This window comes from Podarcis raffonei, chromosome 5 (genome assembly GCF_027172205.1).
Source record: "Podarcis raffonei isolate rPodRaf1 chromosome 5, rPodRaf1.pri, whole genome shotgun sequence".
NCBI classification, from domain to species: domain Eukaryota; kingdom Metazoa; phylum Chordata; class Lepidosauria; order Squamata; family Lacertidae; genus Podarcis; species Podarcis raffonei.
Genome location: NC_070606.1, coordinates 15759414 through 15781696, shown reverse-complemented (window position 1 = coordinate 15781696; position 22283 = coordinate 15759414). Strand labels below are relative to the sequence as shown.

General features: G+C 48.7%; 2 protein-coding genes across 3 annotated transcripts in view; both read left to right on the top strand.

Moving 5' to 3' along the window:
* Positions 1 to 14956, top strand: part of LOC128413680 (transmembrane protein 150A-like) — a 52699-nt gene extending 37743 nt beyond the window's left edge. For both annotated transcript variants that reach the window (XM_053387980.1, XM_053387979.1), the window contains 3 exons: positions 1294 to 1421; positions 6010 to 6189; positions 11768 to 14956. In XM_053387980.1, coding sequence (XP_053243955.1) covers positions 1294 to 1421; positions 6010 to 6189; positions 11768 to 12022 — 563 coding nt within the window. In that variant the 3' untranslated portion in view covers positions 12023 to 14956. The remainder of the gene's footprint in view (positions 1 to 1293; positions 1422 to 6009; positions 6190 to 11767) is intronic.
* Positions 14957 to 21542: 6586 nt separating this feature from the next.
* Positions 21543 to 22283, top strand: part of NFKB2 (nuclear factor kappa B subunit 2) — a 41891-nt gene continuing 41150 nt past the window's right edge. The window contains exon 1 of the mRNA XM_053387966.1: positions 21543 to 21648. The gene's annotated coding sequence lies outside the window, so the exon portion shown is untranslated. The remainder of the gene's footprint in view (positions 21649 to 22283) is intronic.

Sequence of the window (22283 nt, the reverse complement as noted above, 5' to 3'; positions counted from 1 at the left end):
GCCTGGATAAACCTTTCCCTGACTGGACAGCCCTGACTCCGCGGCTGTCTCAGTCACTGGCAGAATCCGTCAGTGGGCGTTTCCTGAACTTCTTCCAGCATAAAAGTTCCTTGACGCCAAGTCTCCGCCTAGCCTCCCTGCGCGGAAGTCTTCTGCGCAGGGTGGGTGTGGGCAGCGGAGGACCCGTGCTCTCCCCGCTGGTCTCTGGCGAAGAGTCCTGGAGCCATCTCTCCGAAGCCCGCCTCTGCCTGCCTTCCTCCCTGGTGTAACGCTGATTTCCTTCCCCGGCCGATGAGTCCCCTCTCTCCCTGCTGGGCCCTTCTCCAGCATCGCTTGGGAGAGCCTTGCCTCCACTCCTGGCTCCGATGGCAGTTCCCTGACAGTCGGTTTGTCCCCAAGCAAATGTTTGGATTTGTTTGTAAGAAAAGAAGTGTTAGAGAACAAAAATGTAAGGGGGGGAAGAATGGGAAACTGTGAAGGAGTGGAATGGTCTCCCTCTGGAGGTTGTGGTCTCTCCTTCCTTGGAGGTTTTTAAGCAGAGGTTGGATGGTCATCTGTCATGGATGCTTTGGTTGAGATTTTGGGCCCTGAGTACTGTAGCTGTTTTGCTTTTGGTGCTGGCATGCTTTGAAATAGATAGATAGATGATCGATAGATAGATAGATAGATAGATGATAGATGATAGCTAGATAAGCCAAAGGCTAGGAATATCTTTTTCTCTTAAATGAAAAAAGAGATTTTTAGGCATTAGCTGCCTCATATATTTCATATGACGACTGGACCTAATGGTCAGGGATCCCTTTACCTTTATATTTAGGGACGCGGGTTGCGCTGTGGGTTAAACCACAGAGCTTAGGACTTGCCGATCAGAAGGTCGGCGGTTCGAATCCCCTCAACGGGGTGAGCTTCCGTTGCTCAGTCCCTGCTCCTGCCCACCTAGCAGTTCAAAAGCACGTCAAAGTGCAAGTAGATAAATAGGTACCGCTCCGGCGGGAAGGTAAACGGCATTTCCGTGCGCTGCTCTGGTTCGCCAGAAGCGGCTTAGTCATGTTGGCCACAGCCAATAAAGCGAGATGAGCGCCGCAACCCCAGAGTCGGTCACGATGGACCTAATGGTCAGGGGTCCCTTTACCTTTATATTTCATATGAGTTGCAAGAACTCATTTGGTGGGGCATCAACGTTCTTGCTCTTTTTCTGGCTTACGGTGGGGGCAGAAATGCCGGTCTTGTGTGGAAGTTAGGTGGAGGCTTTTCAGGCAATGGTTGAGGCTGATTCTTGCTTCCTTTTCCTAGTGATGCTGGTTGGCCTGCTGAGATATGCGCACGTTATAGAACATTACGGCTCTTCCCTTCTCAACACTTTGGGGCTGGCTTTAGGCTGGATCTGTGCAGCTGGCCTCATTATGGTGGGCAACTTCCAGGTAAGACGGCTGACTCCTCCGTTTGTGTAAAGTGTGGTAGGGACTCTGTGACCTTCCAGGTGTTGTTTGATTGTAACTTTTATCACCCCTGCCCATTGGCCATGCTGGCTGGGAATGTTGGGGGTTGTAGTCCCAGAACATCTGAAGATACACAAACTTTCAGTCTCTGATATAAAGCCTTAAGATAGGACAGGGCATTTTGAGTTTAAAGAGGAGAATGCATATCTCTTATCTAGGGTGCTCTGCTTTTGAGTATCGCACAACAGTGGCCTTGATTACCTAGTCATCTTATGCTTATATGAGCATTGTAGAGATATTTTATGTTATTTTTAGATAATTTCTGTGTTGTGCTATCACAGAGTGAGTGGGGTGAAATGTTAAATTTAAGTGGCATGTCTATATTTCAGGACACAGATTGAGGATTAAATCTGTAAATTAAAATTAAAACTTTATCCACGTGATGGAAGAAATACAAAAGTAAGCAGCCTGTGAAACCTTTTTAGCAGGGTAAAACACTTATATGTTTTGTGGCTTACTAAGGTTTATATGTTTTTAAGGTTTATATGTATATAAGGTTTATATGTTTTGTGGCTTACTAAGGACACAGGTGGCGCTGTGGGTTAAAGCCTCAGCGCCTAGGACTTGCCGATCGAAAGGTCGGCGGTTCGAATCCCCGCGGCGGGGTGCGCTCCCGTCGTTCGGTCCCAGCGCCTGCCAACCTAGCAGTTCGAAAGCACCTCCGGGTGCAAGTAGATAAATAGGGACCGCTTACCAGCGGGAAGGTAAACGGCGTTCCGTGTGCTGCGCTGGCTCGCCAGATGCAGGTTTGTCACGCTGGCCACGTGACCCGGAAGTGTCTGCGGACAGCGCTGGCTCCCAGCCTATAGAGTGAGATGAGCGCACAACCCTAGAGTCTGGCAAGACTGGCCCGTACGGGCAGGGGTACCTTTACCTTTAAGGTTTAGAAATTACACAATTACACCTTTTAATCCCTTTTATCTGCTGACCGCCCCCTCTTCACCCCCGTTGCAGAGAATGAACCACACGTTTTTAGTAAGATAAACAAAAAAGGCTTACTTACATTTCAATGCAGGCAGCAAATAGAACACAAGTAAGAAAACTTCTCAGGTACAAATTATAAAAAGTTGGCTTGAAAATTGACTGTGTGTGTCTGGAGTGCCTAGACGCGTCTGATCATTTTGGAAGCATGGTGGAGAGAGAGTCTCCTCAGAGGCAGGAGAAAGTATCAAAGGTTATCTCCTTTGTTACCAAATTCCCTCCCAAAGGAGGCAGGGGAAGTGACCTCACAGAAGGCCCTCTCTAGGAAGTTCAAGAACTCTCTGTGTAGTAGCCCCGTGCTTGTCTAGCAAAACATGCATTTGTGGTTTGGCTGCAAACTCCACATATATGTGGCAAAACTTCACTAGTGTTGAGCCTAGGGATAGGAGTGTCATTATTGACACTAGGATCCGTGGAGAAGGAAGCCATCGTAGCATGGTTAACTCTAGTGTCAGACACTGGCAGAGTTCCTCTGCTTTTAATAGTCATGGAAAAGGAGAATTCTTCCACCTGTGGCATTTTCTCTCACTGCCGCATTGTGACCTGGCAATTTTAAGGGTGCAATAAAGGTCAAGGAGCAGTGTGGGAAGCTGAGTGTCACATATATTTAAACCCGCCAACCAATTATTTGGATGCAGGTGTCTTGTAAATTTATTTAGCAGCCTGGCTATATTTGCTACTATATTTTTAGTTCCTTTTCTCATAATTCCTCATATTGCATTTGCCTTTTTCACCGCTGCAAGGCGCTGAATGGAACTTTTCATTGGGCTGCCCTGCCCAAACTCCCTCTTTTGTAGGTAGCCACAGCCCCATTCACTCTGAACCACATGGCCTGAATCAAACCGTTGTGGGTCAGACTAGACATGAAGTGGAAGCTTTGTGTTTGGATCTCCTAACACCCGTCCCCCCCTGAAAAATATGTGAGGGCATTTGGGATTGAAGTCAGGAGAGGGGGGTTAACCTTTCGCCCCTGCACCGTGGCCCCAGTTTCAAAACCCTCCTCAAGCTCTGATAAGCTGTGGAAGAGGAAATTTGTGGGCTTTAAGAACGCAAACCCAAAAGTTTTCCCTCTCTGTAGCTAGTAGCATATTTGGACGTGGGGCGAGAGGGATTTGGAGTTGCTTTGTTAGAAAGCAAAGTGTCTCCGGAGATACAGCCCCCTCTTCCGGTTTAGTTTGACACTGTGGCTTACACCAGGGATGTCCAATAGGTCGATCGTAATCTACTGGTAGATCCCCATGAGGTTTCGGTAGATCGCGGGTCGATCTCTGGCTCCCTTTCCTCAGTGTCATTGAAACTGACTCCTGCCCCGTCCCCTCGCCCTCCATTATTGTCTGATCAGTGGAAGGGAAGACTGAGCTTTCTCTCTGTGGCTGTTTTCATTCAAAGCGATATTATTATGAGTGACTTTTTCCCTTTGACCCTTGCCTTTAAACCCCCCCCCCCCAATGGAACTTTCCCCCTAAGAAAGTAGATGTATAAAAATGGGGCTTTTCTCCTCCCTAAAAAATTCAACAAATTTGACCTGAACCCCCCAAAAACGGGGGAGATCATTGCCAGATTTTAATTCTGAAAGTAGATCGCAGTCTCTCGGGAGTTGGCCACCCCGGCTTACACAATTGCAGTTCCTCTTCTGGCACAAAATCAGCTGTTCTTGATAGACCCCAGTCTCTGCCGCTGCTCACTCCCCCTAGAGTTTAATGATGCCCATGACTGCTTTAGCGGTTTGTACTAAATAAGCTAGGATGACAGAGCAGCCGCAGTGGTTGTTTTCATGGTGCCCAGGACGCAGAGGGCAAACAGAGCCTGCCGTGTGCCAGCCCAGCCCTTGCCGCCGATGCCACCAGAGCAACACCAGCCCAGTAGGCTGGGACCCGGGGAGGGCAGTGTGAGGATGCACCAGCCATGTGCCCTTCAACCCCAGCCCCTCAAGGGCAACGCTGTGATCGAAGGGCGCGTGGCAGCCTTCTTATGCTGCCCTCCCAGAGCTTTGCAAAGTGTCACAGGGCTGGCTCGGAGAGGGCGACATGAGCCACACGCCCCCCAGAAAAATGTGCCTGGGGCAATCGTCCCAGCAGGGCCCCTCCCCCACGCTACGCCCCTGGCATAGAGAATCCCTAGCAGGAATTGACTGGGAGACGAAATGTTAAAAGAGTGTCCCTAGACGTCCCTGGATGTCTGCAGATGATGTCTCTAGAACATGATGTAGGTGTTTTTAGGCATTTTCTACATTTGCACTCAGAAGGACGCGGGTGGCACTGTGAGTTAAACCACAGAACCTAGGACTTGCCAATCAGAAGGTCGGCGGTTCGAATCCCCGCGACAGGGTGAGCTCCCATTGCTCGGTCCCTGCTCCTGCCAACCTAGCAGTTCGAAAGCACGTCAAAGTGCAAGTAGATCAATAGGTACCACTCCGGCGGGAAGGTAAACGGCGTTTCCGTGCGCTGCTCTGGTTCGCCAGAAGCGGCTTAGTCATGCTGGCCACATGACCCGGAAGCTGTACGCCGGCTCCCTCGGCCAATAAAGCGAGATGAGCGCCGCAAACCCAGAGTCGGCCATGACTGGACCTAATGGTCAGGGGTCCCTTTTCCTTTACCTTATACTTGCACTCAAAGTTCCCCAGCATTTTGTGACACTTGGCTTCCTCCAGCAGCCTGGCCAAGCACTTTCTTTTCCTTTTGTTAGTTGCTGAGAGGCCTGGTAGCTGACTTGGGGGCAATGGGAACCTGCTGCACCCAGAGGAGCCAGGCATATTAACTGTGTCCTTGTGTTTGCTTTCCCTTCGTTTGGCAGTCGTGCTTTGGATGTTTGCTGTGTCTCTGTGAAGAGAGGAGAGGGAGGACGGGGCTGCCTGAGCAGCTGATGCTTTATTGCAGTGTCTGGCTTTCTCTTCCTGCCTCTGACTATTCTTAATGGGCGCGGAGGGATGTCTGTTCAAAGCCGAAGGAGCTGGGTCTGCCAAGGCCCGACCCCTGCAAATCATCCTGGCAACAAGCTCTCTGTAGCAACTGGCTGCGAAAAATGGAATCAGAGAAACATTCTCATTCTCCTGCACGTGTAGACTGGGCAACCTAATTGGTTGTGTACTGCTGGGATAGCTCCATTGGTAGAGCATGAGACTCTCAATCTTAGGTCGTGGGTTCGAGCCCCACATTGGGCTGACAGATTCCTGCATTACAGAGGGTTGGGTTAGAATCAAGGGTCAGCACACTTTTTCAGCAGGGGGCTGGTCCACTGTCCCTCAGCCCTTGTGGGGGGGCCGGACTATATTTTGGAAAAAAATAATGAACAAATTCCTATGCCCCACAAATAACCCAGAGATGCATTTTAAATAAAAAGGCACGTTCTACTCATGTAAAAACACGCTGATTCCCGGACCGTGCACGGGCCTGATTTAGAAGGCGATTGGGCCGGATCCGGCCCCCGGGCCTTAGTTTGCCTACCCATGGGTTAGATGACCATCGGGGTCCCTACTGTTCTGTGACTGCGTGTTTTGGATTCCTAATCAGGCACTGCTTCTTTCTCCTAGGTGGACCATGCTAAAGTTCTGCACTACATCGGGGCAGGTGTGGCGTTCCCTACCAGCATGCTTTTCATATTCCTTCAGTCCATCCTGACGTACCGCATGGCAAAATCCAGAGGACATTACTGGACTGGGCATCTGCGCAGCATCCTGGCAGCCCTGGCTTTCATCACCCTCATCTTCAGTATCCTTTCTGCAGCAACGTGGTTGTTGGTTTTTTTGGGAGGGGTGTGTGGAGTAGATGTATCCAGAGGCAAACAGGAGTGATGGATCAGATTGAATTAGAGTTTGGCCAGGCGAGCCGAGGCAGAGACTGCAGAGAGGTCTGCCTGGCTATAAATAGGGCCCTTAATGCATTTGGGTTGTGGAAACAGAAGGGCCAGACTGCGTATTAAATCATGTAAACGTTGACTCACAGCTACATCTCTTTGGGAAGAGCCATGCGCTTCCCCTAAATTGCAGGGGTCAGAGTCACATCGAGAAAATGGAGCAGAATGAACAGCTGATATCCTGCCCCACGCCACCTCTACTGCTGAGGTCCTTGTGCAATTGAGGAGGTGCTGTGGTTGAATTTTTAAGAAATGTAAATGGGACGCGGGTGGCGCTGTGGGTTAAACCACAGAGCCTAGGACTTGCTGATCAGAAGGTCGGCGGTTCGAATCCCCGTGACGGGGTGAGCTCCCGTTGCTCGGTCCCTGCTCCTGTCAACCTAGCACTTTGAAAGCACATCAAAGTGCAAGTAGATAAATAGGTACCACTCCAGCGGGAAGGTAAACGGCGTTTCCATGTGCTGCTCTGGTTTGCCAGAAGCGGCTTAGTCATGCTGGCCACGTGACCCAGAAGCTGTATGCCCGCTCCCTCGGCCAATAAAGTGAGATGAGCGCTGCAACCCCCAAGTTGGCCATGACTGGACCTAATGGTCAGGGGTCCCTTTACCTTTACCTTTAAATGGGTGAAAGAAACTGCCATGAACCTCCAGCGACTCTTCCAGTTGGGCCCTGGAATACTCATGCTGGAAAGGGTGGGCAGTTCTGCGATGGACCTAATAATAGGTTCCTTCTGGAGTCCACACTCCACACTCCAGCTCCTTGCAGCGTGAAACTTCATAGTGCCTGCTATAGGGGTCGGCGGGGCGGGGTGTTATAAATAAAAATATGCCCTTTTCCCTTATGGGGTATCCAAGAGCCCATATAGAGTCCTTACATAGGTTGCCCATTGGTAGGAGAAAATAACAGAGGCCAACCAGAGAATATTGAGAAGCAAAGCAGCTAGTAAGCTTGATCTTTATTGATCTGTTGCAACAGGGTACTCCCCTCACACGCAGGAAAGGAGGAGGACCCCCAAAAATGGTGTGCAAGGGCTTATAAAGACTTTTGAAATTCCCATCCTCTAGATCAAGACCACCCCCAGAAACATTATGCATTCATCACAGAAGGGGTGTAACCTAAGACCAACCCTCAGATAAGGCTGTCTAAAACAGAACATTTGCATGTTGTTTTCTCCTGTCGCTTTGTTTATTTCCTGTCTGGCAGGTTACTTGATTGGATTTCTTGGGGAGCCTGGGCAGTCTTTTGTAATGATAAGGCTCACACCCTTATTCAAACACAGATTAAGACAGGATTTGTGAAGGAAGAGACAATGGGGAGGCTTTTCCATTTTGACCATGCAGAGAAACATTTGCTCAGTTTAGAAATCAAAATGGTTCCAGGTTGGCTTTCCTGTGCTGATCTATGTACGTGTGGTTATGAACATTGCCATATATCTAAGACCATAAAATTCCTATCACAGGGGGGAGGAATTGGTTGGCTGGGAGAAGAAAGAGGGGCCAGGAAGTCCTGGACTTGTGGCATTTCTGAGGAAAGGACAAGGAGCAGTAGATGGAATGTGCAGAGAGCAAGAGGTTTGGGCTAAATATTACCCTAAACCTCCCTGGAAAGTTACAAGGTGCCTGCCTTGGGAGATTTAAATAAACAAAGGCGAAATGAGGTTTTATCAGGGTTGCTCAAGACAGAAGGCATCCTACCCCGGGGGTGGGGTGGGGGGGGTTGTATGGGAAGATGCATTAGAAGTCCTCCTTTCCTCAGAAGGTGAAATCACATGTTAGCAGAGTTCATTGCTGCTTTTTAGGGGTTGTTATTGTTTTCGCAGAACACCAGCTGACAAGAGAGCAATTTGAAAGGGGCTGGTGCGGAGGGGCTTCTTAATATTTTCTTCTTGGGCTGTTTTGCAGCTGGAAAACTGCATCCTAGCCGCTTTTAGTACCACTGGAGAAAGCCAATGTGCATCTCATTGTTTCCCCTGGCCAAGGGATAAATGGCGGGGGGGGGCATTTGTCACTGGAAAAGAGCCTACAGTGTGGAAGTTAAGAAGCCTTTTTCCTCCTCGGATTTCCAACTTGCAGCCACATTTTGCCAAAAGAAAAAGTCTCCCTAAAAAGGGATCTTTTCTCTCCAGAGATGAGAACCCTATCAATAGCGGTTGTTTTGGCCGACTGTTGGGGAACCGTCCACATGATTGTTGGGGAACTAGTCAAGGTGTGGAATCAAGCAGCCTATGTGAGTTTTAACTTCCACACTTCGTTCTGGCTGTGAGGCCAATAACACTTACATTGTCAAATGCTACAGAGGAGTGGCTTTCTGTGTGGCTGAAGTCCCCCACTACCCCCCCCCCATCCTCACTGCCATTGGATTTATAACTGATAATCAATATACATCCTAATATTCTATGATAGGCGGATGCTGCGATATCTGATGTGAAGGATAATGGAGGGAGCAGTCAAAAGCACTTGCACTCAGAATAAAAGTATCACTGCTGTGAAAAGGTATTTAAAAATGCTGACTGAAGGTACTCCATGAACATTCACTATAATGTAAAGGTTTCCTGTGATGAAGCTTCAGTCTTGTCTTAGTACAGAAAGATGTCCAAAACCCAGTTTGCACTGAGGGCAGTGTGTTGCCTGCTTTAAAACACTGGCCAAGGTGTGCTTTAAAACACTGGCCAAGGTGTGTATAGTTAGCTGTTTTGCAGACATGGGACATGCTCTCTCTTTGGGATATATAAAAATATATTTAATAACCATGACCTATGGGACGCGGGTGGCACTGTGGATTAAACCACAGAGCCTAGAACTTGCTGATCAGAAGGTCGGCGGTTCGAATCCCCGCGACGGGGTGAGCTCCCGTTGCTCGGTCCCTGCTCCTGCCAACCTAGCAGTTCGAAAGCACATCAAAGTGCAAGTAGATAAAAAGGTACTGCTCCGGCAGGAAGGTAAACGGTGTTTCTGTGCACTGCTCTGGTTTGCCAGAAGCGGCTTAGTCGTGCTGACCACATGACCCGGAAGCTGTACGCCGGCTCCCTCGGCCAATAAAGCTAGATGAGCGCTGCAACCCCAGAGTCGGTCACGACTGGACCTAATGGTCAGGTCCCCTTTACCCTTTACCTTTATGTTGCCTCTGAGGCAACAAATGTGCCACATTTAGTTGGGCACGAAGCCTGACACTCTAGATCAGGCACCCCCAAACTCGGCCCTCCAGATGTTTTGGGACTACAATTCCCATCATCCCTAGATCAGGCACCCCCAAACTCGGCCCTCCAGATGTTTTGGGACTACAATTCCCATCATCCCTGACCACTGGTCCTAGTTACAGGTAGGTAGCCGTGTTGGTCTGCCGTAGTTGAAACAAATTCCTTCAGTAGCACCTTAGAGACCAACTAACTTTGTTATTGTTATGCGCTTTTGTGTGAATGCACACTTCTTCAGATACACTGAAACAGAAGTCACCAGACCCTTATACAGTGGTACCTCGGGTTACATATGCTTCAGGTTACATACGCTTCAGGTTACAGACTCCACTAACCCAGAAATAGGTTAGTGCTTCAGGTTAAGAACTTTGCTTCAGGATGAGAACAGAAATTGTGTTTCGGTGGCGCGGCGGCAGCAGGAGGCCCCATTAGCTAAAGTGGTGCTTCAGGTTAAGAACAGTTTCAGGTTAAGTATGGACCTCCAGAACAAATTAAGTACTTAACCCGAGGTACCACTGTATATAGTGAGTGGGTGGGGAGGGGTATTACTCAGAAGGGTGGTGGTAATGGGTGTAAACAGGTAAACCTGTTGATGACTGTTAACAACTGCAATTGGTCTCACAGGAAAAAGCAAGGGGTGAGATGGCTAAAAAGCTTTATCATGTATAATGAGAGAAGAATCCAATGTCTCTAGTCAGGTCTCTCCATGGTTTTAAGTTTGGTAATAAGTTGCAATTCAGCAACTTCTCTTTCCAGTCTATTTCTGGTCCTGTTAGCTAGGGATGATGGGAGTTGTAGTCCCAAAACATCTGGAGGGCCGAGTTTGGGGGGGGTGCCTGCTGTAGATATTTAAAAAGTGGGGAATAAGTAGCTAAATACACTTGACGTGGCACATCTTTCCCTGTAAATGTGTAGTAGCAGGTTCTAGGTTGTTCCAGTTCAGCACCTCTCTAAACTATCCACGAATAATTAACTTGTAGGTTGCCGGGGCGAGAGGAGGGAATGAATGTGATGTGAGGGCACTGGATTTTCCCAGGGCTTGAGACGGGTAAAAAAAAGAAGAAAAGAAGCAAGGGTGTTAATATACATCCAAAGCCTTTTGAGGTGTGATGGGTGACAATTCCAACAAATAACAAGAGTGGTGTTTAGGGCCTTGCATTTTTTAAAAAGTTGTTGTTGTTTTCATGTTTATTTGAGTTAGTGTGTGATCTCCACGCCCCCACGCCATGGGGACTGTGTTTTTGTATTCCCCAGCCTTTAGCCCAGAAATGGCTCAAGACATTTTGTTGCCTGAGGCTCAGGATAAGATGGCGCCCCTCCCAATCCCATGTAAAGAGGTCGATTGGACTGGCAGTTGAATCTTACTTCAATGTGAGAGATAGGACAATGTCCTCAGCCGCTGCAGAGCAGGGCTCATGGCACAGAGAACAACTCTGCAGCCCAGGAAGAATGGCGCTGGGTCTGCTTCTTCCACCTCTTCCCTAGCATCTTCAGCCTGAGGCAACCATGACACTGCCTAATGGTTGTGCCGGCCCCTGACTTTACCTGGGATGGGATGCTTGGGAGACAGGCAAAATGAGGTGAGGTAGACCATTTTTCAGCTTGCCGTCTTCCTAATGGGCTGATATTGCCAGAGATACTGCAAAAGGAGAATTCATTAGCTGGGGGAAACAGCTAATTCTGAACAGCAAAGAGAGTATAGCTCATTCAAAAGGGAAACAAAACGTTTCACGTCAGATAGTGGCATTTAAAGTTGCTGCTGCGGTTTTTGCCTTTTTACAGTACGATGAAACTTGATGTCAAGAGGCCAGCTCAGTTCAAATAAGGTTTTATGAGGCTGAGATCATAAGGAATGCTACACTAAACGGCTGGGGATTTTCACAGGCGGTGCTTGCAGGCCCCTGTTTGAACTCTTCACTTTCTGTAAAATTAGTGAGTCTGCTGAAGTTCAGGGGAAAAAAACACCCCAAACAGGTAAAGCTGCTCAGAGTAGCATTCTGAATAGGTCTTTCTTGCCTTAAGATGCTTAAGTGTTTGACGAGGCTGTTACAGGTGTATATATGCCGGTTTTGCACTTGCGTGGGCTACTCAAAGCCAGCTGTTACCAAGCTGACGAGTCTGGATCCCGCTGATGGGAGCCTACCACCACTAATTTTACTAAGCCAGTTAGGCCCCGCCTTGTCCTGTTTCTGGTGAGATCCTTCCCAAGAGCTTGTTTGCCTTGACTTCAGCACCCCCATGTGGCGTATTTTTCATCCAGCAGAGTTTCATCCTGCAACACCTAGCCGCCCTCTGCGAATGGATGTTCATCATAAACGTCCTCGTCTTCTACGGCACCTTCACGGCTGAATTTGGGGCCATCTCCACGGACACCTTTCTGGTTCTCCTGAAAGCCAGGCGGACTCCCAAAAGCTTCAAAGTGGATAGCAGCACGCCGAGCATGTCACATGTTCACACCCATTTGGAGAACATGGCCATGATGGGAAGGGACGGCTAGGAAAGCGGTTCCTCGCAAGAGCCGGGATGAGCTGTGCTTACCAGGACTTCCAACGATACCAAAAAAGGGAGAAAAGACAGAATATTGTTGTGAAACTTGCCTTAAGAATCACCTCTTGTATTTATTTTGCCTATGTGCCACACTAACAGTGCCCTGGGTATTTTGCTCTGAAGGCATAGCCACATTCCAGTATCACCAGTGGCCTTTATGGAGCAAGATTTCCGTATCCTTGGATCAAAGACTCTCCTTCCAATGCGCGCAAGAGGAGGGAGAGGATGACAAACGGCAATACTAAGAGGTGTACGTGGGGTACTTGTTGCCATTTGACGAGAGTAAGACAGATTTCATTTTGGGTGGCACAGCGCACCTTTTTGGCACCTGCAGTTTAGTACCTGGGTTGAAGAGACCTGGATTTCAGACCCACAGCAGACATGGACTTTTTTCTTTTTAACCTGGGACTTGGAATCAGATGTGAGCTGTCCCTATAAAACGTGCTCCTTTCATCCAAGAAGTCCTCTTTTAACGTGGCCTTAATTTCTTCAGGACCAAAAGTATTTGTTGCATGACTTGTTGCTTTTTGCCAACTTAGTGCAGTTCTGTTTACTCGAGCAAGAGCAGTGAGCAATAATTACAAGAGGTTTTATTTTATGTTCCTTGAAAAAGTCCCAGCTGAGTTGGTGCCCGATTGCTTATCAAAGAAGTCTGGGGCAAGTCCAGAGTGTCTCCGATTAGAGATGCAGCGCTTTAGCTCTGGGCCTCATTACTAAATCTCACCGGAAGGATCCTTTGCAGCGCAAGTCGACAGCCCTGGTGGTGCTGCCCCACATAGGAGAAGTCTTGGGAAACCCAAATCTTCTGCGTAGCTTCCTTAGAGATGTCATCCTCTCCCTGTTCTAGGTGCTAGCAACGGTTGTTGCCTCCAAAGAGCTCAACGGGGACTGCCCTCCTGGTTTTCTTCGCTATGCTCCCCATCCCTGAAAATGCAGTTCTAAAACTGTAAGGACTTTGGGATACTTGTTTTGTTCCCAGCAGAGAGCTGGAAAGTCTGCAGACCTAGGGAGACAAACTGGTGCGTTCCAAGCCGTCACAAAAGTTGGTCAGATTCTGCACCCTTACCTTGTGGAACAAGACAAGACTTTGGTTCACCTAGTGCTTTACTCCATACCGAAATGCCTTTAACATGCTCAGCAGTGTTTTGTTCAGGAATTTCAGTGTTTCTGAAATCTGTGTTCTCTCACAGGCTCCTTTTGTACTACTCTTGATTATTCAGGCAGGGTTTCTCAGGTCTGCGTCTCATGTTACTTTGCCCTGTGTACATTCTAAAGATTTATGTGTGGGATGAAAGTCCCAAAGATGTGTGCCTTAGAATCTTTGGAGCGCTCAGCTAGACGGCGTTCAAAACTTCCCAGAAGCTGGTTCACAGAACCTTTGCCTGAAACACACGGCTGATTTCTTACATTGTAAGAGCTGTGAGATTCTGGTCAATCTGTGCCACACATTTAAAGCATATTCAACAAACGTTGAAAGCACATAGCTTTCCGCGAAGTGCAGTTGTTAAGGTTGCTGGGAACTGTAGCTCTGTAAGGGTGAAACTATAGTTCCCAGGATTCTTTCGTGGGGACTCATGTGCTTTAAATGTGTGTCGAATGTGCTTTTAAATATCTGGCATGTGTCTGCAGTTATGTTATTGCTCCTTCCTCCAAGATCCTCTTTGTAACATCATTGGAATGCCATGAAAAGGAGCCACACGAGAGTTTTAACACCACTGTTCTTGTAACAGATGAATTGGCCTTGATTCATAAAAGCAAGATTTTGGGAGCATTTTTTGCTACTTCCTCGCGCTCCTCTTTTGAACGAGTAAATGAAAGTACCAGGCAGAACAGCTTCACTTTCTTACGACATACTATCTCGAGACAAGACCAAAGTGCATAAACCCCACCGAATTATTCCAGTTGCATCCCGGCCCCCCTGCTCCTGTTAACCTGACACCCCATGCTAGCTGGAGTGTGATATCCTGTCCTACGCAATGGATGAGGCCGGGATCGCTGCTTTGGCGTTGGGAAACGCGTGTGCTATAGGGAGCGGAGATGGAGACACTGTGGAAATTGAAAAAGGAACAAGAAAACGAAAAACACAGCAAGCTGTTGCTGTGGAATGAGGAGTTAGACTTGAGGTTTGCCATGTGAAAACAATATTTAAAGGGCTGCAAGGATGAGTCTGTGCTTATGTGTCATAGTGGGGAAGTACCTACTGCCCAAAGCAAAGATGCAGAGCTTGCAGATGCTGTTGGATTGCACTCCCCTCCCACTCCAGCCTGACTGACCCATGGCCCAGGGGAACTGGAGTCCAGCGGCACCCAGAGGGCAACAGGTTCCCCCACCCACTGGTTCTTAAAATCAAGGATAAAACATTTTTGTATGTTTACAGAATGGTGCACATGGGGAGAAATGTGTCATTTCTTACCTATGATATCTCAGGCACGGTTGGATACCCGCTTGCGCAACGGCACGCCACACACAGCACTCGTGATTTCGAGTGACACCGTCACTTTGGGAAGAATCGCACTCAACCGCGGCAAAATAAGGACAGGGGAAATTTAGTATAGCGACAGTTAACAGCATCACGGTGGGGGGCGGGGAATAGGTCTGAATCCCATGTGACACCCGAGCTGCAGCTTGCGTTTTTATTTCACACCCTCGAAACAAAAATGAAAAATGACATCATCTAGAAAGCCCCTATGGTATCTCTTAAAAAAAAATAATACAAAGGGGAACTTGGTGAATTTGAAGTTCCTCTCTTCCCATTTGCTGCTTTATGTTTAGTGGAGCTGCTCCTCAGTTGAATTGAGCTGACCTGTATATACTTTCGAAAGGACCATTCTGAATATTTTATACATGTAATATATACAATGAATGTGCAATAATTTAAAACATAGACGTGGTGTGGTGTGTGTGTTCCCTCCCTCCCGCCCCCTCCCCATGTCCTGTGACTTATCTTGGAGATCTGTTCTGCTCCAAGATCCTTGCTCTGGAAAATGATTGTTTGTTCTGAGGAGCTTCGTGGTGGGATTTAGATCAGGGAAACTGGGCGAAGGAAGGTTTGTTCCACCCTTCCCCTGGCAGCTTCCTTGGCCTTCAAAGTAGGGACTATTTACCTTTAAGGAAGGTGGGTGGCCCTGTGGTCTAAACCAGAGCCTAGGGCTTGCAGTTTAGAAGGTCGGCAGTTTGAATCCCCGCGACGGGGTGAGCTCCCGTTGCTCGATCCCAGCTCCTGCCCAACTAGCAGTTCGAAAGCACATCAAAGTGCAAGTAGATAAATAGGTACCGCTCCGGCGGGAAGGTAAACGGCGTTTCTGTGCACTGCTCTGGTTGGCCAGAAGTGGCTTAGTCATGCTGGCCACATGACCCGGAAGCTGTCTGCGGACATACGCCGGCTCCCTTGGCCTATACAGCGAGATGAGCGTGCAACCCCAGAGTCGTCCGCTACTGGACCTAACGGCCAGGGGTACCTTTACCTTTATTGATTAAAAGGCCGGAGGAGCTCCTGAACATGCATCTTCCACACCATGTACCACTTGATCTACAGACTTAGGAGGACACCTTTCCATTTGGAGGGACACTGGGAGCAGCAGGTCTGGGGATCACCATCGAAATACAAGCACTGTCCCAGTCTATTTTTGGGACCCTAACCAGAGTAAGTAAAAGGGACAGGGCCGAGCAGGCAAGTAGAAGCAGCTCCAATCTATCCACCATCTCTCTTGCCAGTCCCGTCTGGAGGCAGCGCCCTGCTCACAACTTCCTGCCTGCCTCCATACCAATTTCCTCTGCAATTAGACTACAGCGGTACCTCGGGTTACATACGCTTCAGGTTACAGACTCCGCTAACCCAGAAATAGTACCTCGGCTTAAGAACTTTGCTTCAGGATGAGAACAGAAATCGTGCGGCGGCAGCGGGAGGCCCCATTAGCTAAAGTGATGCTTCAGGTTAAGAACAGTTTCAGGTTAAGAACGGACCTCCGGAACGAATGAAGTACGTAACCAGAGGTACCACTGCAGTAAGGTTTATGTGCAGCATTTGTACACCAACCAAAGATGCGCATCAGAAGTTCCATTGCCTCTCTCTCGAATCGAGGCAGCCTATTCCCCTTTTATGCATGTGCAGGACAGGAGGTGGGGGTTGCACCCCCCCCCGTCTCCCCGTTTTCTGCTTGACTGCAGGCTGCTACTATCCTTAAGAGTCTGCTGTACAAAGGGCAAAACTCTGCAGCCTTTCAACATGACAAGAGGAGATAGCAAGGATGCAGCTCGCTGCCTGTGGCTGGAAACACCCCCCCCCCATGAATTTCTGTTCCTGGGGACCTGCAAGAGAGGAGGAGTCATCCCAAACTCAGAGTGTCCTCGGAACCTCCGGGGAATAACATAATTATTATGTTGGCCAACAAGGAAACTGTTTCCATGTTCTCGTTTCTCTGGCGATTGACTAATCTGCGACCAACACTAACGTGGGGAGGAAAATGATTTTGAAACGAGAGTTTAATTGTTTCTTTTCTGATTTGGGGTTCTGCTAAAACGTCAGGGCTGCCAAATCCAGACTTCTGAGAACTGTGTAAATGTGTTTTTTTCTCCAGAGTTTGGGGGTATGGGGGGGAATTACAGTAGTAGAAGTAACATTTGACATCATTGCCCCTTCCTCATATTCTGGTGAGGAATTTGCTTGCTCCTTACTTTGAGTGTTTTACCACCCCTCTCCCAAAATATTGCAGATATCCATGCATACATAATTCCTGGATTACTGGAATGTACACTTCCTCCTTTTTCTCCCTATGTAGACTCCTTCTCCTCCTGGGGCGTGGCTGTCCTCTCTTGCCAGCTATTCTCTGAATTTCCTCTGGCACGCTGCTCCTGCTCTCCCTGTTCTTTCCCTCAGAGTCTCTCCTGCAACAACACCCTTCCCTGTGACTGGCTGAATAAAACCACTTAACAAGGGATAACTGCCAAAATGGGCTTGTGACCACTTGGTAAGGTGTCCTTCTGTGCTGCCTCGCCTTTTCTGTGGAATATTTCCTGTAAAATCACTCCAGGCTGGTTAGCCCAGCTTCCCCCACCCGCCTGCTAAGACCTGCTGATAAACCAGCCATTTTTAAAGAGAGAAGGAATGATAAGATTTCTTCAGCCTATGGAGTTGTGTATTCCTGACCTGCAAAAGTGTGGGTGGGGGAGATAGTAAAAAGTGGGGGGAGACATAGGTAGAACTCCGTCCCCCCCACAAATGATATATAAATCTTTTTTTCTTAAATTTTTTAAATTAGTTTTCACAATATTATAAACACACACACACACGACAAACATAAATCATAGCCTTGTTGAAAATTACACTTATTAACTTTGTTAAGTGACTTCCTCGCTTCCCCTTGGCTGAATTTCATTGCATGCCCTTTTAACGGTTTTCCAAATCCCAATTCTTATGAAATTTAACTTAAACATTAACATCCTTAAATCTTCACCTTATGGAATTAAGCATATTAATTCATCACTTAAATAAAATCCTAAGCCAATTAAGTATCTGCAAGCTATTTTCAGTTAATTTAACTTAACAAATTTAACTAGATAATCATTAAATTTATTCCAATCTTCCTGATACTCCTCCTCCTTCTGGTCGCAGACTCTTCCGGTTAGGTTGGCTAGCTCTGAAAAATCCATCATCTACAAAATGATATATAAATCTTAGGAAATAAAATAAATAACAAGAGATGGCTTTAAAAGGTAAAGGTAAAGGGACCCTTGACCATTAGGTCCAGTTGTGGCCGACTCTCGGGTTGCAGCGCTCATCTCGCTTTACTGGCCGAGGGAGCCGGCGTACAGCTTCCAGGTCATGTGGCCAGCATGACTAAGCTGCTTCTGGCGAACCAGAGCAGCGCACCGGAGTGGTACCTATTTATCTACTTGCACTTTGATGTGCTTTCGAACTGCTACGTTGGCAGGAGCAGGGACCGAGCAACGGGAGCTCACCCCGTCGCGGGGATTCGAACTGCCGACCTCCAATCGGCGAGCCCTAGGCTCTGTGGTTTAACCCACAGTGCCACCCGCGTCCCTGCCTTTAAAAGAGGATTAGACAAATTCACAGAGGCTAAGGCTATCCATGATTACTGGCAGTGTGCTTTTAATACCAGTTGCTAGAGATCACAAGAGGGAAGCGGCTTTTATGCATTTATGAGTAAAGCTGCATAGGACTGCCCTCTTCAAAAGGTTAGCTGAATGTTTAGAATTTACCCAGAGCAGAGGAAGTCTGATGTCACGACAAGCCATTTCCCTGGTTTTGCTTTTGGGCAAACAAGTTCAAGTTCGATCTTTCAACATTTCGGACTTATGCTTTTTTTTGGGGGGGGGGCCAGAATAAACAATTTGGAATTAAAAAGCATGTTGTTGATGTTTAGTTGTTTAGTCGTGTCTGACTCTTCGTGACCCAATGGACCAGAGCACACCAGGCACTCCTGTCTTCCACTGCCTCCCGCAGTTTGGTCAAACTCATGCTGGTAGCTTCGAGAACACTGTCCAACCATCTCGTCCTCTGTCATCCCCTTCTCCTTGTGCCCTCCATCTTTCCCAACATCAGGGTCTTTTCCAGGGAGTCTTCTCTTCTCATGAGGTGGCCAAAGTATTGGAGCCTCAGCTTCACGATCTGTCCTTCCAGTGAGGACTCAGGGCTGATTTCCTTCAGAATGGATAGGTTTGATCTTCTTGCAGTCCATGGGACTCTCAAGAGTCTCCTCCAGCACCAGAATTCAAAAGCATCAATTCTTCGGCGATCAGCCTTCTTTATGGTCCAGCTCTCACTTCCATACATCACTACAGGGAAAACCATAGCTTTTACTATACGGACCTTTGTTGGCAAGGTGATGTCTCTAGTTTTTAAGATGCTGTCTAGGTTTGTCTTTGCTTTTCTCCCAAGAAGCAGGCGTCTTTTAATTTCATGGCTGCTGTCACCATCTGCAGTGATCATGGAGTTTTGGTGCTGACCTTTAAAGCCCTAAACGGCCTTGGTCCAGTATACCTGAAGGAGCGTCTCCACGCCCATCATTCTGCCCGGACGCTGAGATCCAGCGCTGAGGGCCTTCTGGCGGTTCCCTCATTGCGAGAAGCAAAGCTACAGGGAACCAGGCAGAGGGCCTTCTCGGTAGTGGCGCCCGCCCTGTGGAACGCCCTTCCAGCAGATGTCAAAGCAATAAACAACTACCTGACATTCAGAAGACATCTTAAGGCAGCCCTGTTCAGGGAAGTTTTTAACGTGTGATATTTTACTGTATTTTTGGTTTTTATGGAAGCCACCCAGAGTGGCTGGGGAGGCCCAGCCAGATGGGCGGGGTATAAATAATAAATTATTATTATTATTATTATTATTATTATTATTATTATTATTATTGAGCCCAAGAAAGTAAAATCTCTCAATGCCTCCATTTCTTCCCCTTCTATTTGCCAGGAGGTGATGGGAGCATAGTTGTTATTAAAGACGAACATACTCCTCCTGAGACCCTTCCTCAAGCAACTCTTCCCTGAACCTGAGTTTTGTTTAGTTTCACAAGCCATGTGCCTCCACCTCCTCATCACAGGCAGGCTTTCTCGCTGTCTTGCCTTCCCAGAACTTCAGTTGCGAAAAGTGCTCTCCAGGACTCCGCATAGGAGTCCCATTTTCAGTAACAGCACCACTGAGTCCTCGAAACAGAAGTACCTCTGAGCACGTGCAGAGTGTGACTTCCCATTCCCACTGAATAAGGGCCGCCTCCTGCCTCTTCAGTACACTTTAGAATTCAGGAGCAGGATTGTTAACATTACAGTACAGCCCACAATCCTTTCCCTCCAGAACATACATACATTTAATTTCTACACTGCTCTTCACTCGGGGATCACAGTATAAAAACACAAAAATACACAACATAATAACAAACAAACAAAATACCCCCAAGTTTAATAATAATAATAATAATAATAATAATAATAATAATAATAATAATAATAGTTTATTATTTATACCCCACCCACTCTGGGTGGCTTCCAATCAAGTGTTAAAAACAATACAGCATTAAACATTAAAAACTTCCCTAAACAGGGCTGCCTTCAGATGTCATTTAAAGAGAAGATAGCTGCCTATTTCCTTCACATCTGAAGGGAGGGCATTCCACAGGGCGGGCGCCACTACCGAGAAGGCCCTCTGTCTGGTTCCCTGTAACCTTACTTCTCGCAATGAGGGAACTGCCAGAAGGCCCTCGGTGCTGGATCTCAGTGTCTGGGCTGAACGATGGGAGTGGAGACGCGCCTTCAGGTATACAGGACCGAGGCAGTTTAGGGCTTTAAAGGTCAGCACCAACACTTTGAATTGTGCTCGGAAACGTACTGGGAGCCAATGCAGATCTCTCAGGACCGGTGCTATGTGGTCTCGAAGGCCACTCCCAGTCACCAGTCTAGCATTCTGGATTAATTGCAGTTTCCGGGTCACCTTCAAAGGTAGCCCCACGTAGAGCGCATTGCAGTAGTCCAAGTGGGAGATAACTAGAGCATGCACCACTCTGGCAAGACAGTCTGCAGGCAGATAGGGTCTCAGCCTGCGTACCAGGTGGAGCTGGTAGTCAGCCGCCCTGGACACAGAATTAACTTGCGCCTCCATGGACAGCTGTGAGTCCAAAATGACTCCCAGGCTGCACACCTGGTCCTTCAGGGGCACAGTTACCCCATTCTGGACCAGGGAGTCCCCCACACGCTCCCGCCCCGTCCCCCAAAAACAGTACTTCTGTCTTGTAAGGATTCAACCTCAATCTGTTAGCCGCCATCCATCCTCCAACCGCCTCCAGGCACTCACTTAGTGAGGCCCCCAGATAGTTAAATGCCAAAGGCCTGGTTACAGAGGAAAGTTATTGCCCGGCACCTAAAGATATGTAGTGAAGGTGCCAGGCAAGCCAGGGAGCCACCACAGAAAAGGCCATTTCTCCTGTTGCCACCCTCCAGGCTTCTTGTGGAGGGGGCATTCGAATAAACACCGGGTCAGTTCATATGAGGAGAGGCGGTTCTTGAGGAAGTGTGGACCTGAGCTGTTTAAGCAGAGGCAAAACTAGGCCTTATTTCTCCCAGGTCAAAGACCCAGTTTGGCAGGGCATTCACCTACACACACACACACACACACACACACACACACACACACACACACGTTGGGAGCCTCAGTGGCGCCTCTCTGGAGGCCTCACCCTGGGCAAAAAACCCACTCGTTCTATCTATTGCACTGGTTCAAGCCTTTATGGGTCAAAAATCAGGACTTTGAACTGGGCGCAGAAACTGATCAGCAGCGCGCGATCTCCTTTTTTCGCCAGCGCGCGTCAGCTTTGCGCCTCTTCCGCGTTTAGTTTGCAAGCGGCCTTTGCGCCTCCCGCCTGGCGAGGGCGCGCGCGGGAGCGCCGGGCGTGCTTTCCGTTGCCCGGGCAACTAGTCCCCGCCCCTTCAGAGCGGCTGTCAGCTGATTGCTAAGAACCCTCGAGGGGGGAAAGGGAGGAAGGAAGGGCGTGGCTTATCCCAGGGAGGGGGACACCCAGAGGACTCCAGACTGGGCGCGACGCCGAGCCTCGGAGGGTCTCTGCCCCGAAGGTAAGCGGCTCTAAGGGTCTCCAGGCCAGTTCCCCTCTCTCCAAGCCCACCCTCCTTCCTCTGCCGGTGGAAAGTGAGCGTGCGTGCTTGCGGATCTCCCTGCTTCATTAGTGCTTTAATTGCACTGCAGGTGGGGTTGGACTAGATGATCCCTTGGGCACCCCTATTCCGACTCTGCGATTTGTATAATTCCGGTGGGTCTTTTTTAAATGCCCACAAACGGAGGCGAGGGGGGGTGGGGGCCCTGGGCTTGGATCCACTGCTAGAGGAGCCGTTTTGTTCTCTTGTTGCGGAGTTTCTGCTGTCCCGAAATGCCCCATCGGGGGTGGCGGGTGTTTGTTTCCCCGGAGTGGGACAAAATCGCACCCCCTTACTCGGGAGCAAGGGAAGGTGGAGGCCCCGAGTGGCCTGCCAGGGAGGCGATCGCTCGCTTTGTCTTTCCCTCGGCAGACGCGCAAAGCGCCGTCGGGGCGCCTGGCTGCTGGCTGTGCGCCCAGGGCGCAGAGCGCACGTGTGGATATTCCGGGGTTTCTGGAGCGCAGGCGGAGCGGGTAGAGTCGGGTCGGCGGGGCCGGGCCAAGTCCGTCGGGAAGAGTAAGCAAAGCCAGCCCCTCCCTCTCTCCTTCCGACTCGGC